At 44.4% G+C, this 15,125-nt stretch overlaps 1 protein-coding gene across 1 annotated transcript in view; it reads left to right on the top strand.

The window, feature by feature from the left end:
- The first annotated feature begins 283 nt into the window (after positions 1-283).
- The window catches only part of FBXL17 (F-box and leucine rich repeat protein 17), a 293,287-nt gene continuing 278,445 nt past the window's right edge, over positions 284-15,125 (top strand). Inside the window, exons 1-2 of the mRNA XM_064437981.1 lie at positions 284-1,279; positions 14,635-14,757. Of these exons, the coding sequence (XP_064294051.1) occupies positions 524-1,279; positions 14,635-14,757 (879 nt within the window). The 5' untranslated portion in view covers positions 284-523. The remainder of the gene's footprint in view (positions 1,280-14,634; positions 14,758-15,125) is intronic.

The raw sequence follows: 15,125 nt of genomic DNA, 5'->3' as shown, positions 1-15,125 counted from the left end.
TCTAGGTCCTTGTTATATGCATACACAATATTGCATACACCGACCTACTACGTACCGACACACTGACTCCACTCTGTACGGCAGGACTCATACACGGACCGCGTTTAGACAACGCCCCTACACGGCGCGCGGGTACACACCAACGCGCGCGCACACGCTCGGGGGGGGGGGGGGGCGGGGTGTGTGTGCGGAGCGGCCTGTGGTGGCCGCGGAGCTGTTACCGGCGGGAGGAGCCGTTACCGCCCCACCCCCTGGGCCCCGCAAGGCCGCTCCCCGCCGGCTCCCAGCCCGGCCGCGCCGCCGGGCGCCGCCCCCCACCGCCCCCGAGGGAGGTCAGGGCGGCGGTAGCGGAAGCTTCTCCCTGCCGGCGCCGCGTCCCGGAACCAGGCCCGGCCGCCGCCTCCTCCTGTCCTGTCCTGGCACGGCCCCGCCACCTGCCGCCCCCGCCGGCAGCATGACAGTGCCCGCCGCCGCCTCCCGCAGGTGATACCCCGCGGGTCCCTCCGCCTCTGCCGCCTCCTATATGGGCCACCTGCTCTCGAAGGAGGCAAGCAGCCTGAGCCGGGACCGCCGCTGCCGCCGGGGGAGGAAGGTGCCGCCGCGCAGCCGGAGCTGCTTCCTGCGCGGGCCCTGCATGCTCTGCTTCATCGTGCACAGCGCCAGCCCGCCCACCCCGGAACAGCCGCTGCCCGCCGGCAGCCCCCTACTGCCGCCGCCGCCCTACGCAGCCCTCGCCGCCGCCGAGCGACGCGCCGCCCGCCGCCTCCTCCGCCTGCCGCCCGCCTCCTGGGAGCCGCGGGGCCGCTGCCAGCGCCTCCTCCTCTCAGGCCTGTTGCCCTCGCCGGTGCGGGGCCTCCTGGGGCCGGCCGGGCCGCCCGGCGAGGTCACCTCCGAGATGGTGTGCAAGCGCAAGGGGGCTGGCCTGCCCGCCTGCCCGCCCTGCAAGCAGCCGCGCTGCGCCGCCGCCGCGGCGGAGCCCGAGGCCGCCTCCTGCCAGTGTCCGGGAGAGGCGCAGCTCCGCGCCCTGCCCGGCGCCGACGGCTGCGCCACGGGCGGTAAGGGCGCGCCGGCCCGGGGCGCCGCCGGGGATAGCGGCGGTGTGGCGGGGCAGCCCGCCTCGCCGCCGCCCCCCGCGCCGGAGGAAGGGGAGAGAAAGAAAGAGAAGGGCAGCGAGGCGGGCTGCGAGGAGCCGCTGGAACGTCCTGGCGACTGCAGCCGAGAGCCGCTACCGCCGCCGGCCCCGGACATCAACCAGCTGCCGCCCTCCATCCTGCTCAAGGTGGGTAGCGTCGGGGTCCCGGGCTGGGCCGGGGCCTGCCCCCGGGGAGGCCGCGGGGGCGCCGCTGCCCCCGGGCAGGACACTGCTTGGCTTGTTGGAGCCGGAGGCCGTGGGGCCCGGCCTTGAGGGGTCTCCCCATCCCCGGCTGGCGGTCGACCGGGGAGCGGGTGCCCCGGACGCCGCGGATGAGCCGGCGGCCGACCTCGGGCACCTGGCGTATGGGAGGTAAATTGGGTTGTGGGTTTGTCTTCTGGTTTTGTGTTCCCCCCCCCTCCCCCCCCTCCCCCCCCCCCCCCCCCTCCCCCCCCCCCCCCCCCCTTTTTTTGTTTAGGTTTGTCGTTGTGAGTCATTAACTGGAGGTGAAGACAGGCAAAAGTGTTCCCGAAACTGCCCCGTATATATTTTGACTTTTACCTGTTAACTTCATGTGTCCTTCACAGGTAGCTTCTTAGATCACTGATGGAGTACTCACCAAGGGGGACAATCGCTGTGTTTAGCGCTTGAGTGTAGGGCAGGGCTGCACAGACACGTTTTCAATATTGATGGGGAAAACATTTTGTGTTCTGTATTTTGAGTCAGTTTTGGCTTTACTGGTTTCACAGTCAGCCTGAGTATCTGTAGCACTGTTGAATGACATGCTTTGATCACCTCTTAGTCTTTGAAGAACTGTCTCGCTTTCTTTCGTGTCCCTATTGCTGTGTTCGGTTCTCTTTAGAGAATGACTTTTCATTTTTAAGCTACTCTTGGTCTGGTCAGTATGCTGACTTTCTTCAGTTAAGTCTTACTGAAAAAGACAAGTCTGGCTGGAGCTGAAGCCGTGGTTTTTTCCACAGTTTGATGTGACTGTGTCTTTAAATTTCGGGGAATAGGGTTTCAGTATTAACAGCAGTTTGCTCCAAGGTCAGATGGCTAAACTTAAAGCAGGGCATAGCACTGGAGGAGCGTGAGACAGATGACTCTTCCTGTTCTTCCTTTACTGCTTTTAAACAATGTACTTATCTGTCTTGCACATAAAACTAATTCTGTGGGGTTTTTGGTTGGTTTGGGGTTGTGGGTTTTTTTTGGTACACCTGAACGGGTTAGTAAGGGTACATCATGTTTCATAGATGCACTATTCAAATTCCTTTTTGGTGAATATTTAAAACTCGTGAACTATCATTTCTGAATTAGTCTTTTCTGTGACTGTGGAAATGAAACTTCCTCTTGTAGTTCTAAAAGAATCCATTTGCTACTGTTATTGGAAGATAATTTTTTCTTTGATATTCTGTTGGTTTAGGATTTGAAACCAGACTGACTGGATTAGTACAGTTTTATACACTTTTTCTGACCAATGGTATGAATACTTTTATGTGGTTACTTTAGTTTCACTTTTTTGAAAAATACCAATCTGTTACTCTGCACCGTAAACCAGTTCTTTTAATAGTGAAGATATGTCACGCCCGTCTCACCTGTGGACTAGTTTAAATGTGTTTCCCATATAGTTTTCTATTTTGTATTGACACAGTACCTTATTTGCATCTGTGCTTTGAAGTGGGTTGTGGTTTTTTTTGACATGTTCCCCACTCCCCCAGTGATTTTTGCCTCCTTAGTCTCCCTGTAGTCCAGTTCCTTCTGCAATGTTTTTTGAAAAAGCCAGCCTGCCTTAATTCCAGCAGCTGGAAGCAGCCTACTCACCTATTGTGTTGTGTTTTTTTTTTAATTGTGTCAACCTTCCCCAATTTGCCCTTCAATCCTTAGCCAGACTTATGGATTGGGTTGGTTTTTTTGTTTGGTTTTTTTTTTTCCTGCTTCCATAACATCCTCTTCTGTTACAGGACTTTTAACTTCAGATTTCTGACCAGGTGTCTTGTTAACTGGACTAAAGAGGTGCCTAGAGGCCTTCACATGCTGGGTTTTGATACAGATAGAATATCCCAAATATAATCCTTTCTTCAAAGGTGCCATTTTGTTACGAGAGGGTGAGAGACAAATATACCCAAAGTCTTTACTAAACTTTTCACTGTTGGTTGTGGAGGCACAAGCCTTTATACTAGGATAAGAGATTCCATCCTCAGAAGTCTCAGGAGACAGATCCTGTTGTTTCTGTTTTTTTTTATGTTGCCTTCCCTTGATTCCCACCTCTGTGACCTCCTGATGGAGTGGTGCTAGTGCAGGAGTGGCTGCCGCCTGTGTCGGGGCGGGGGGAGACAAGCCCAAAGAAACGTTGTAGGAACTCGTAAGTAATAGCCGGCCCTATAGAGGTGGTTGCCATGGGCTGCTCAGGGGAAGCTCTGTTGTTAAGCAATTTTTAAGTTTCCCCTTAGTGAAGGACATGGGGCTGGATGGAAGGGTTTGTCAGACTGAACTTGGCCTGCAGATCATCGGATGGACCCTACTGAATCGGGAGGTTCTTAGTGCAGTGTGCCAGTTGATCCTGTTCCCCTGGCTGGGGAAGAGATCTCTTCATCATTATGGGGGGATAAACAGAACTGCTGTTCCAAAGATCAAACAAGCTTTTGATTTTGTTTTGCTTTTCGTTTGGTCACTGAAATATGTATTTTAAAAAAGTGTTATACAGTAGGCAAAATTTCATCTTTAAGCTTTGTAGAGGAGGGTGATTACCTTTAACTAAAGGGTAATTTAAATCCATTCTCTTTAAAATCTGAGAGAAACTAAGGATTTTTAAATCAACTTAACTCTAACCTAGACAGATGTGTGAATAAAAAAAATAAGAGAGCTGTTTGTAAGCATGAAATGCAGAAGATTATAGAATCTTTTGCTATGTATCACTAAGTTTTCAAAACTGTTGCAATTTCACTGCTTTTTATTTGTGGAAAGCAGAAATAAATCTTCCAGTTGTACCTCTTGCTTCTTTGCAGTGCTGCTGCTTAATCAAAAAAGTTAACTGGTGTAAAATGGTCTGCAGACTGAGTGAACTTGGTAATGCCAATTTGAACTCTTCAGAGTTTGGACTGTAACAGTAAATGTGCACGTAGAACTTGGAAAGGAAGTTCTCTGCAGTGCTTGGTGCTTTTAAAGCCTCTGCTAGAGTACCGCATTAGGCTGCGGTCACTGGGGTCTACTTAAAAAACCCACAGACAAATTGGAGAGGCATCAAAGGAGAGCTAGAGGTCGTCCAGACATGGCCGGTGATGGTGGCTGGAAGATTCTGTTGAAACTGAATGACACTTCTGTTCAGAAAGAAGACTAAGACGCATTCTTCAGTTACAAGAGAATTGGTAAAAAGTTCGACTGTGCTCCTGTCCTTCATCAAACAGAAAGAAATAATAAGCTTAATTTTGGTGAATTAATTACGGAAATTTAGGTGAGATACTTGGAAAATGATGTAGTGTGAGAACGTTTAAGTCTTGGCAAAGGTGGTTTCCTGTGTCTGAGGTTATCTGAGGAGTTGGGATTTTTATTTATTAATTCTTTTTTAACAACAAGGGGATGTCCTTATCAGGGATGTTCTAGGTGTGCTTGAACTTGCTTCAGATCAGAGAAGGGTCTAGAATAGGTGACCTTTTTGATGCCTCCTCTCTGTTTGCTGCTTTAATTTTTATAAAGCACAAATGCATGCTGCTCTGTTTGCAGCGGAGACCCTGTCAGTTTTAGTGTAGAGCTAATGCACTATGAAGGGAAGATAAGTGTGTGTATATGTGTCTGTGTATTTTATTTAACTTAAGGTTTTAATAAATACATTATTTGAGGCACTAGTGGCTCCTTTTCTTGCATCTTTACTCAATTTTTTTTGCTTATTTTTCTCATTCTTCCCTTGCTGTAATAACTTACATGTTTGCTTTTGTTGCTCTAATAACTTACATGTTTGCTTTTGATAAAGTTGATACTACAAGCAGTGCTGCTAGCACTGTGCTGCTAGTATTGCATTTAAGATTATCTGAGTGATGAAGTGGGCTTGACAGACCAGAGCTAGACCTTTGGTTTTGCCTTCTAACTTTTGAACACTGGCATTTATTTTTAATAAACTTATACCTGAAAAGACTCGGTATACATGTTATAGTTGCAGTATAATTTTTTTTCTGGCCTAGTTTGGAGGCAGAGGCATAAAAATACATTATTTGGACTGGACTTCATCCACAAGTTCATGGAGTCACTGTTGTAATAACATCTATCTTTTGGTCTTATGCTGGTGATACCATCAGTTTATTGTGCCTAGAGTTTTTGTTGAGTCTTACTTTTAGCTATGGCACTGAGAAAAATGGAAAGGGTTTTGGAAGTTTGTGACTGATGCGGGGAGGTAAATGTTCTTTTCTTTCAATCTTAATTCTTCTGCTGATTTTTTTTCTGTAGCAAAGGGTAACACCAGCAACATTGGGTTTTGTTGTTTTTTTTTTTGTTGTTAATGAAGCTCACTGTCACCCTGTGATTGCAATAGGAAATGAACCAGCTTTAACTTCACTGTGTGATTGCTGATCTTCTGGAAGCTCACCTGAGGGGCACAGTTGTGAAGGAAAGGTGTGTTAGTAGACTAGTAACAAAAGCAAAGATAGTATATGGAGATTATTTGAACGATGAAGTTCAGAAAGATGTCCTGATATATTTTGTGATTTGTTGCAGATTTACAAAAATAAGTAGGTATTTTGCTTCCACAGGTGTGTGTGGAAAGGTGGCTTTCATGTAAGCATGTGGGTTTTCACATTATGGGATGAGTTACGTGATGGAGGAGACAGATGTCTTGGAATGAAATTTGTGCATTTCCTGAAGGCAGGTAGATGCCTTGATACTCACCTCCAGTGGCTGATAAAAATTTTCCTAATGTTGCTTACCTGTTGCTTGGCTTGGTCTAAATCCCTGAAACTATGTATAATTGCATGGAGAAAACTAGTAGATTACATGTTGTGCAGTGTTTTAATGCAAAGTAAGTTAAATGTAACTCTTGCTTTCATTTCCTATTCGTTTCTTTTGTTCAGGCTGCCTGACCTGTGTTTTATCTTTCACAAATTTTGGTATGTTTTAGCATCTAGGTTTTTAAACTGTTGTGGTGATTCAGAAGCAGCACAGGTGTCCTTTAGTGAGGACAGTTGGGTGGCTGGGAGTAAAACTTTATCAGCCCCTTCAATTAAGGTTATTCTGCTTATTTGTCAGAACCCTTTCTTTCCATTAGTAGGGAAGGTATGGTCTCAGTGTCTTCTGTCATTTCTTACAGAAACTGAAGTTATATTTTGCATTACAGCTAGGGCAATCTGTTAGCAACTTGCTTTGAAGGGCAGTGTCTGTCTCCCTTTTGTAACCTCTGGCTGCGTGTTTCTGCTGCCAGCTTTGTGCTCTGTAGAGCGCTCATGCAATTGGAGAGTGAATTGATTCAGCTGGCTCATCTGACACTAGTCAAACACTGCAAAACTCTTCCTCAGGATCAGTTGTCTGAAAAGACTTTCTGGGTACAGTCACTAAATGCAGGACAAAAATTCAGGTAACCAGGATTAGAGGACCAGTAAACTGTTTCCTACTAATGGCAGCTTGCCGTAAGAATCTTGGCTGTGATGTGAAATCACGCTAGCCTTTCCCTGGCAGACAGATTTTTGTTAATCACAAGGGCATTTTTAACTTGATTCGCTTTATGGGTGTGCTGAGGCTCCTTTCAGAGGTGTGTGCCTTGAGTGCTTTTATCTTTTCATATACTCAGGTGCTCATGAATCATTCATGTTTCCTTTATTCAGTTGAGGCTATGTGTGGATAAAGTGATGAAACCTCTTAAAAAACTAAGCAAATATTTCCCTGTCCTTTGTCTTCTGTTGATAGGTTGTTCTTTGTTTCCTTCTATTTCAGAAAACTAACCTTTGATAAACATAAAACCACTGGAAGCTTAACTTCTGTATGTCTGCAGTTAAAAAATACTGTGTTTAACACTTCCGAGGAAAATACCTTATACTAAATGTTTCCTTCTATTAAATGGTACTTTGTAATTATTTTTGATAGTGAAACTTCAATTAATTGCTGAAAAATATTGCACCCTGTTGATTAAATAAATGAGCAGTTTTCCAAGAATGAGTGTATTGAGTTCTTCAGGCACCATGAAATGTTTGAGTTTACATTTTAATATTCTTTATGTGTACTGTTGTTGTTAATGCCATGAAGTTTTTGGTTTCAAATATAGCTGGTGCAAGGTAATGAAAACAATTTACTAGCTAGCTGTTCTTGGATACAAAACATTTTTACTGAGAAAAGAAAGCTTCATTTACAGAAATCTTTACTATTCTAGTTAGATTGAAAGATCTTTCAAATGAAAAGAATGGACAGAAATAGGGGATGCATGGATTCAGCTTTTATAATCTGTCTTCTGCCCTGGGGCCTGTGGTCTATATTTTCTTCATGTTCATAAAGCTGTAACTTTAAGAAGTTAGTGGTATCTTTAAAGAATGGTGTTTGCAATCAACTGAATTTTCTTGCCTCTGTTTCTGAGGCAAATGCTTCTTAAGTCTGTGCTATCAATAATTCTAACTCCTTGATTGTTGTTTTCAAAAATCTTTCATTTTTGAAGTGTCTTTTGATAAGTTAAAATTCTTTCTTGAATTATGCTTGTTTGCTTCATGTTTGATTTCTGTGATGTGGATTCTTGATTTTGGAAAACTTGGTGCTGAGGATATTGTGTCAGCAAACACATGCAAAATTTTCTAGTATTACACTTTTTGTAATAACATTCATGGGTGTGACTGACTTTTCATTATTTCCTTTAATTAGAAGTACAGTGAGATATCTATCTCCTACACTTCATTTAACTTCGAGGAACTTGGTTTAGGGCCAGAGATATTGAATATTTACAGATAAACTAAGTTTAATACCTGAATTTGATATTTAAATCTTATCTTTAATATTTTTTTGAAATGTATTTTTAGGGTGTGGTGTTTGTTTCTCCCACTCCCCATTCCTGCTGAAATGCTAACAGCACAAAAATTAAAAGTAGCCCTTTTTGGATACACAGCTTGAAATATCTAGTGTACATTTAATGGAGAAATAGTGGGGGAAGTGTTAAGGGTGTGATGTCTGAATGGCCCATCACATAGGGATTTGGTGGTAAAGGATGAGAGTTTTGAGTGTGCCCTCAGTAAATTTGAAGATGACACCAGGTTGGGAACGAGTATTGATCTGCTGGAGGGTAGGAAGGCTCTGCAGAGGGATCTGGACAGGGTGGATCGGTGGCCTGAGGTCAACTGTATGAGGTTTAAGAAGGCCAAGTGCCGGGTCCTGCACTTGGGTCACAACAACCCCATGCAATGATACAGGCTTGGTGCAGAGTGCCTGGAAAGCTGCCTGGCAGAGAAGGACCTGGGGCTGCTGAAGGAACTAAGGTTGTTTAGTTTGGAGGAAAGGAGGCTGAGGGGAGACCTTCTCACTCTCTACAGCTACCTGAAACGAGGTTGTAGTGAGGTGGGTGTTGGTCTCTTGTCCCAAGTTACTAGTGACAGGATGCGAGAAGGTGGCCTCAAGTTGTGCCAGGGGAGGTTTAGATTGGATTTTAGGAAAAATTTCTTTACTGAAAGGGTGGTCAGGCTCTGGCACAGGCTTCCCAGAGAGGTGGAGGAATCACCATCCCTGGAGGTGTTAAGAAATGTGTAGACATGGCTCTTCAGGACATGGTTTAGGAGTCACGGTGGTGTTGGGTTGACGGTTGGATTTGATCTTAGAGGTCTTTTCCAACCTTAATGATTGTATGATTCAGTTACACAGAAGAACTTCTACTTCTAGCTTCTCTGGTTGGACCCCTTAATAATATTAATCAGCAGCTTCTTCCTCCTTTTCCCATCCTGTGCCTTATAAAATATTTATATTAGAAAGTTGAAGAATACTGCAGGATTTGGTCAGGCACTGTTTTTTGACAGTCTGAAGTGTGCAGTGCAAGGGCTTAATTTGGCTGGGTTAAAATCAATTGAAGCATCACCTGATCCAGAATTGTGGATTGCCACAGGTGTGCAGACACACTGAGGATAGTACTGTGGAATTAGTTGTGCTTTGATGCTTAAAGGTAAAACAACTTGTTTGCATGGATTTTCTCCTGCAAAGGATTTGTATGTTTCTATCTATCATGGACATAAAATTGGACTGATTGAATTGAGTTCAGCAGATTGAATGTAGTCTGACTGAAAGCTAGCTGTATCTGTTAGTTTACTCTTTCTGTCCTAGGCTTTGTATTTTTGGATTTTCTTTTCTGTGTGGTCTTACATGAGTCTGCGTGAACACTTACTTCGAAGCCAGAACTTGACATTGAAGAACTGACTGTATCTGGAAAGTATGATAAGGCCATCAGTGTTGAACATTATGGGTTTTGATCCTTAAATAGGTTGTAGCCTGGAGGCCCAGAAAGCCTTTTGCATCCATTGAAGGGGAAGAAAACCCCACTAATCTTAACTATCACTTGAAAGGTTGAAGCAGGAGGCATTGACATCTGTTTTAGGAACTGGAGCTGAAAGAGAGTGAGATAAGTGAGCAAGGAACGCGAGGAGTAGGGTTGGTGGTTTTGTTTTGTAGAACTCTGCTTCCTTTAACCCTGCCTCTTGCCAACTGGAAGAAAGTGTGAAATGCATCTAGAAAATACTGTTGAACTTGGGGGTTTAGTTTTGTGGGGGGTTTTTGTTCTTTTTTTTTTGTTTTTTTTAGAGAGAGAGTGCTGAACACTATTTCAGTCTGTCTGGTGGTTGGAAGGAGGATTATACAGGGAGTTGAGTGGGGGAAGAAGTATTGGCATGCTTGAGTACAATATTTAGGAATTAAATGTGCTAACTTTCCAGGGGCAGTGGGACCCCTCGTTATCTGTCATAAGCAGGAGTTAAATGAACAGGCTTGGGGGTAGGAATGGTTTTGGCCTTCAGCTGTATTTATACAGCCTTGGGAATTAGAAAATAATTGAAAACTCGGGACAATTAAGCTGCCACAGTATCGCGATATATCTAAAGAATGAAACTGAATTAAATAGTGAGCAAGGTTATCAAAGTGAGTTGTAGCATTTTGTGCATTAATGTAGTATTTGGACCAGCAGCTAAAATAATCCCTTAATGTAACGATGATGTTGCTATCCGCAGAAAAATGAAATTTTCCACTAAGTAATAGCAATGGACCATGTGATCTTTGCAAAACAGATTCTGGCGGTCAGAGGAGGGAACTGATAAGGCAGCATTTGTTTTACAGCTATATGTTTACAGAAGAACTGAGAGACTGATAAAAGGGAACATTCCACCTCAGAAGATTCTGGGAGCTGGGTGATACAGTGTGAAGTCAGCCAAAACTGCAGTAACTAGGGGGTAGGTAAAGGTGGCAAGGGGAGACCAAGCCCACTGACTCAATTCAGGACTGAGAAGACTTGCTCCCCCACTCCTGAAAGGAGCATGTGTGCTAATTTACATAGCTAGCGAGGCTAATTAAGATATAGCTAATCAATAACAGATGAGATGAAAATTACTAACCAATGAATATGAACTTAGGCAGGTTTTTACTAATCATGTAACAAGATAAATATATGGTAGTTTTTGTGCTGTGTGCTAGCTTTTAGGAGTTACCACCTAGCACCCACTTCTGTGCAAATATGAAATCAATAAAATACCTCTGCTCTGTGTGTAGTTTGGCATTTTACACACTGGGTGAGTGATCCTGCTTTTTGGGAAAACAATATGCTGCCAAACATGAATATGTATAGGCTTTGCTACTAAATTCCAGCCGGTGTAATTCGATACATCTTCTTTTAACAACTGCAAGCTCTGAAGAGAAACTGGTGTTTTACATAGCATCATTCAGAATCCTTTTATAGTTGGAATTATTATAGCTACTGCAGACAACAAAACTGGCAAGGTCTTGTCCTTGAACATGTACTGCTTGTGTAAATCCTGTGGCTGCTCCTGTCCATGCTGGAACTTGTGCAACAACCGTCAGCAGCTGCTTTTCCCCCTGGTGGCTTCAACTCTGATGATCGCTTCTCAGAAAGTGGATTTGCAACACCTGTATGCTCCTTACTTGTCTCTGCAGCTAGAGTTAAGTACAGCATGGGCTAAAACATGACACAAATGCTTTCAGACATTTTTTCAAGAATAACATTGTCTGTGCAGGAATACTGTTTGTGTCAAGTACTGAATCAAACTTGCTTCTTCTCTGTTTTGGCATTGCTACTGCTGTGTCTTATGCAGCAGCAAAGCAGTAGCAGTAGGTGTTCTGTGATTTGTGAGGGCTTTTGATAGGGTGGTAGTTGGAACAAAAATTATTTAAGACCTCTGATATCCACAGTGGGAGCTGAATTAACAACAGTCTTTCCTGTTCTGTGTTTGCTATGTTCTTGTTTTAAGAACTGCAGGTTCTTGTTTCTTGAAGTGAAGGTGGTATTTCCACAAATAAGCGTATTTATTTCCCACTGTAGCAAAGATTAGTTCAAGTGTCTTGTAATGCCAATCTCTGCATCCCTTCATAGTACGGACCAGAGCCAGTTTGGTGTCAATCTAAACACAATGTGGATCATATTGCCTTGCTCTCTTCTGAGGTTTTTGTAGCTGTTAAAAGACTGTCTTCTATTTCATACTGGTACTAGGAACTCTAGTTTCCTACTAATTCTAGTAACTTAGAATTGCTGAGAATCATCACACTGTAATCTTTTTCTGATGCTTTGAATTACACTTTTGCAGTAGGAACATCAGATGCCAGATTACCACTATTTTGTGCTTTTTCCCTGCTTGACAGGGGATGGTGGTATTTTTTGGGTGCTGATCACAGCCACCTCCGTGCTCTGTGCGTGGATTCACCAGTGCAGATCAAGAACTGCAGTCAAAAAGCTGGTATTAATTGTTTCACAGAATCACAGAAATGGTAGGGGTTGGAAGGGACCTCTGGAGATCATCTCGTCCAACCCCCCTGCTTGAGCAGGCATACCTAGAGCAGGGGGCACAGGAACATGTCCAGGCGGGGTTTGAATGTCTCCAGGGAAGGAGACTCCACAACCTCCCCGGGCAGCCTGTGCCACTGCTTTGGCACCCTCACAGGAAGGAAGTTTCTCCTCATGTTTAGCTGGAACTTCCTGAGTTCCAGCTTGTGCCCATTGCCCCTTGTCCTGTCATCGGGCACTACTGAAAAGAGCCTAGTCCCATCGTCCTGACACCCACCCTTCAGATATTTATAGGTATTGATGAAATCCCCCCTCAGTCTTCTCTTCTCCAGGCTAAACAAACCCAAGTCTCTCAGCCTTTCCTCCTAAGGGAGATGCTCCAGTCCCCTGATCATCTTGGCAGCTCTCCGCTGGACTTGCTCAAGCAGTTCCCTGTCCTTCTTAAACTGTGGGGCCCAAAACTGGACAACAGTACTGCAAATGTGGCCTCACTAGGGCAAAGTAGAGGGGGAGGATAACCTCCCTCAACCTGCTGGCCACACTCCTTTTAATGCATCCCCGGATACTGTTGGCCTTCTTGGCCACCAGGGCACATTGCTGGCTCATGGTCAGCTTGTCCACCAGCACTCCCAGGTCCTCAGCAGAGCCACTTTCCAGCTGGTCAGCCCCCAGCCTGTACTGGTGCTTGGGGTTGTTCCACCCCAGGTGCAGGACCTTGCACTTGCTCTTGTTGAATTTCATCAGATTCCCCTGGGCCCAGCTCTCCAGCCTGTCCAGGTCTTGCTGGATGGCAGCACAGCCTGCTGGTGTATCAGCCACTCCTCCCAGCTTGGTATCATCTGGAAATTTCTTGAGGTTACACTCTGTCCCATCATCCAGGTCATTGATGAATATGTTGAACAGGACAGCACCCAGCACAGACACCTGGGGAACACCACTAGTGACAGGCCTCCAAATAGCCTCTGCCCCATTGATCACAACCTTCTGAGTTCTGTTATTCAGCCAGTTCTTAATCCACCTCACTGTCCACTCCTCCAAGACACACTTTCTTAGGCTGTTTGTGAGGATGTTACGGGAGACAGTGTTGAATGCCTTACTGAAGTCAAGGTAGACAACATTCACTGCTCTCCCTTTGTTGACCTGATAGCCATCGTAGAAGGCTATCAGGTTGGCCAAGCACTTCTGCAAGTGCAGTGGTCTGCATGTCTGCACTTCTACTGCCCATGTTCAACTGATTCCCTAATAAGAAACATCCACTGACTCTGGTAATGGTCAAAGGCCTGCAGGAAAACAGGGTTCGTGCACAATCCTTCAGTGCTCTGAGGAGTCTTATAGAAGAGATTGTGAGTTTGTCATAGCCAGAAGAAGAAGGTGGGACTTATAAATCCTGCAAGCATTTACAGAAGGTGGTGAATTTGATTTTTTTGTTGTTGATTTTTTTTCCCCTATTATATTTTGCAGATCTCTTAGGAATAGTCAACCAAGTCCCCTTTGCCAAAGGATGTTACAGGGATACACATTTAAAACTGCTAAGCTAAGCTACCCACTTGTACAAGGGGGCAGTAATGGTTGTTATGGTTGACAGTTGACTGTCTAGTCTATTCTAAAGATCACTAGTGATGGAAATTCTGTAAGTCACCAGGTATTATATCCCAATGCTTTATTATCCTTAGTTTGAGACTAATTGTCCTGCCCACCACAAAGAAGATGGAAGTGTTGTCCTCTCTAGCATGTTTGCTCCCTTTTCCCTCCCTTTTCTTTGGTTAAACAGTCCTAGTCTTCTCTTTGAATGCTTTTTGTTTTCTAGACCTCTGTGCTTTCTTATGGACACTTTCCAATATTTTAGGATTTTCTTGAGCACATTACCTTCATATGTAACTCTTGACACACCTTTTTATATTTATTAACAACAGTACTTCGGAGGAAGGGCTGGATGTAATAAATATAACAGCAATTTATGAGTGTGCCATAAAGTACAGTTTTTTCATTTTTGCAGGCTGCTATAGTGCTCAAAACCTTGGGGTGTAAAATGCTGATTCTGTGCTTAGTTTCCTTGTATGACACTGATTTGCTCTGCTGATCTGCTCTCCCATCCAATGCCCCCTTCCCACAAGACTGATGTTTTAGTACCTTTATGACTCTTCTTTTCAATTCAGTTAAGAAGTAAAAGGAAAGGTTTTTCCATCTGAAACAATGGGAATGAAAACACCTCTTAAATGGCTTGCAAATAACATTGAGCTAATATTTGTATTTTTAATTCTTTATGTATGCTTTCTCAGCAGCACATTTGAAATTTGGTCTAAGAAATGAGTGCTTAAGTAGGATACATTCTGTTGTTAGTTGTGCTAATGTGACTTACTAATATTGTCAGTTGTTGTGGGATGCATGATTTTTTTTATTATCCTTGACTAATTAAGTTAAGGGCAAATTTTGGAACTGTGTGTTGCAATGCATGCTAACACTTTTCTGTCTTTTTACAAGATGGGTTCGTACTAAAATATTTCTGTTGGTAAAATATGCTTACTTCTGACAAATAATGCTTTCTTCCCTGTCTTTACAGATATTTTCCAATTTATCCCTGAATGAGCGTTGCCTTTCAGCATCATTAGTCTGTAAATACTGGCGTGACCTCTGTTTAGATTTTCAGTTTTGGAAGCAGCTGGATCTCAGTAGTCGTCAACAGGTATGAAAATATCATTGTGGAAAAATTGTGGTTTGATAACTGTCCTGGTTTCAGGTGGGATAGAGTTAGCTTTCTTACTAGTAGCTGGTATAGTGCCGTGGTTTGGATTTAGTACAAAAATAATGTTGATAACACACTGATGTTTTAATTGTTGCTAAGTAGTTGAGGACTTTTCAGCTTCCTGTGCTCTGCCAGGTGCACAAGAAGCTGGAAGGGGAGGGGACACAGCCAAGATTGCTGATCCAAACTGGCCAAAGTGATATTCCATACCCCCATTCCATGATGACATCATACTCATTATATAAACTGGGGGGGAGTTGGCTGGAGGGGCAGCAATTGCGGCTCGGGACTGGCAGGGCTTTGGTTGG

The sequence above is a fragment of the Phalacrocorax carbo genome, chromosome Z (assembly GCF_963921805.1).
Source record: "Phalacrocorax carbo chromosome Z, bPhaCar2.1, whole genome shotgun sequence".
In the NCBI taxonomy this organism is placed as follows: Eukaryota; Metazoa; Chordata; class Aves; order Suliformes; family Phalacrocoracidae; genus Phalacrocorax; species Phalacrocorax carbo.
Note: the sequence above shows the minus strand (reverse complement) of the source record. Positions and strands in the feature narration are given on the sequence as shown.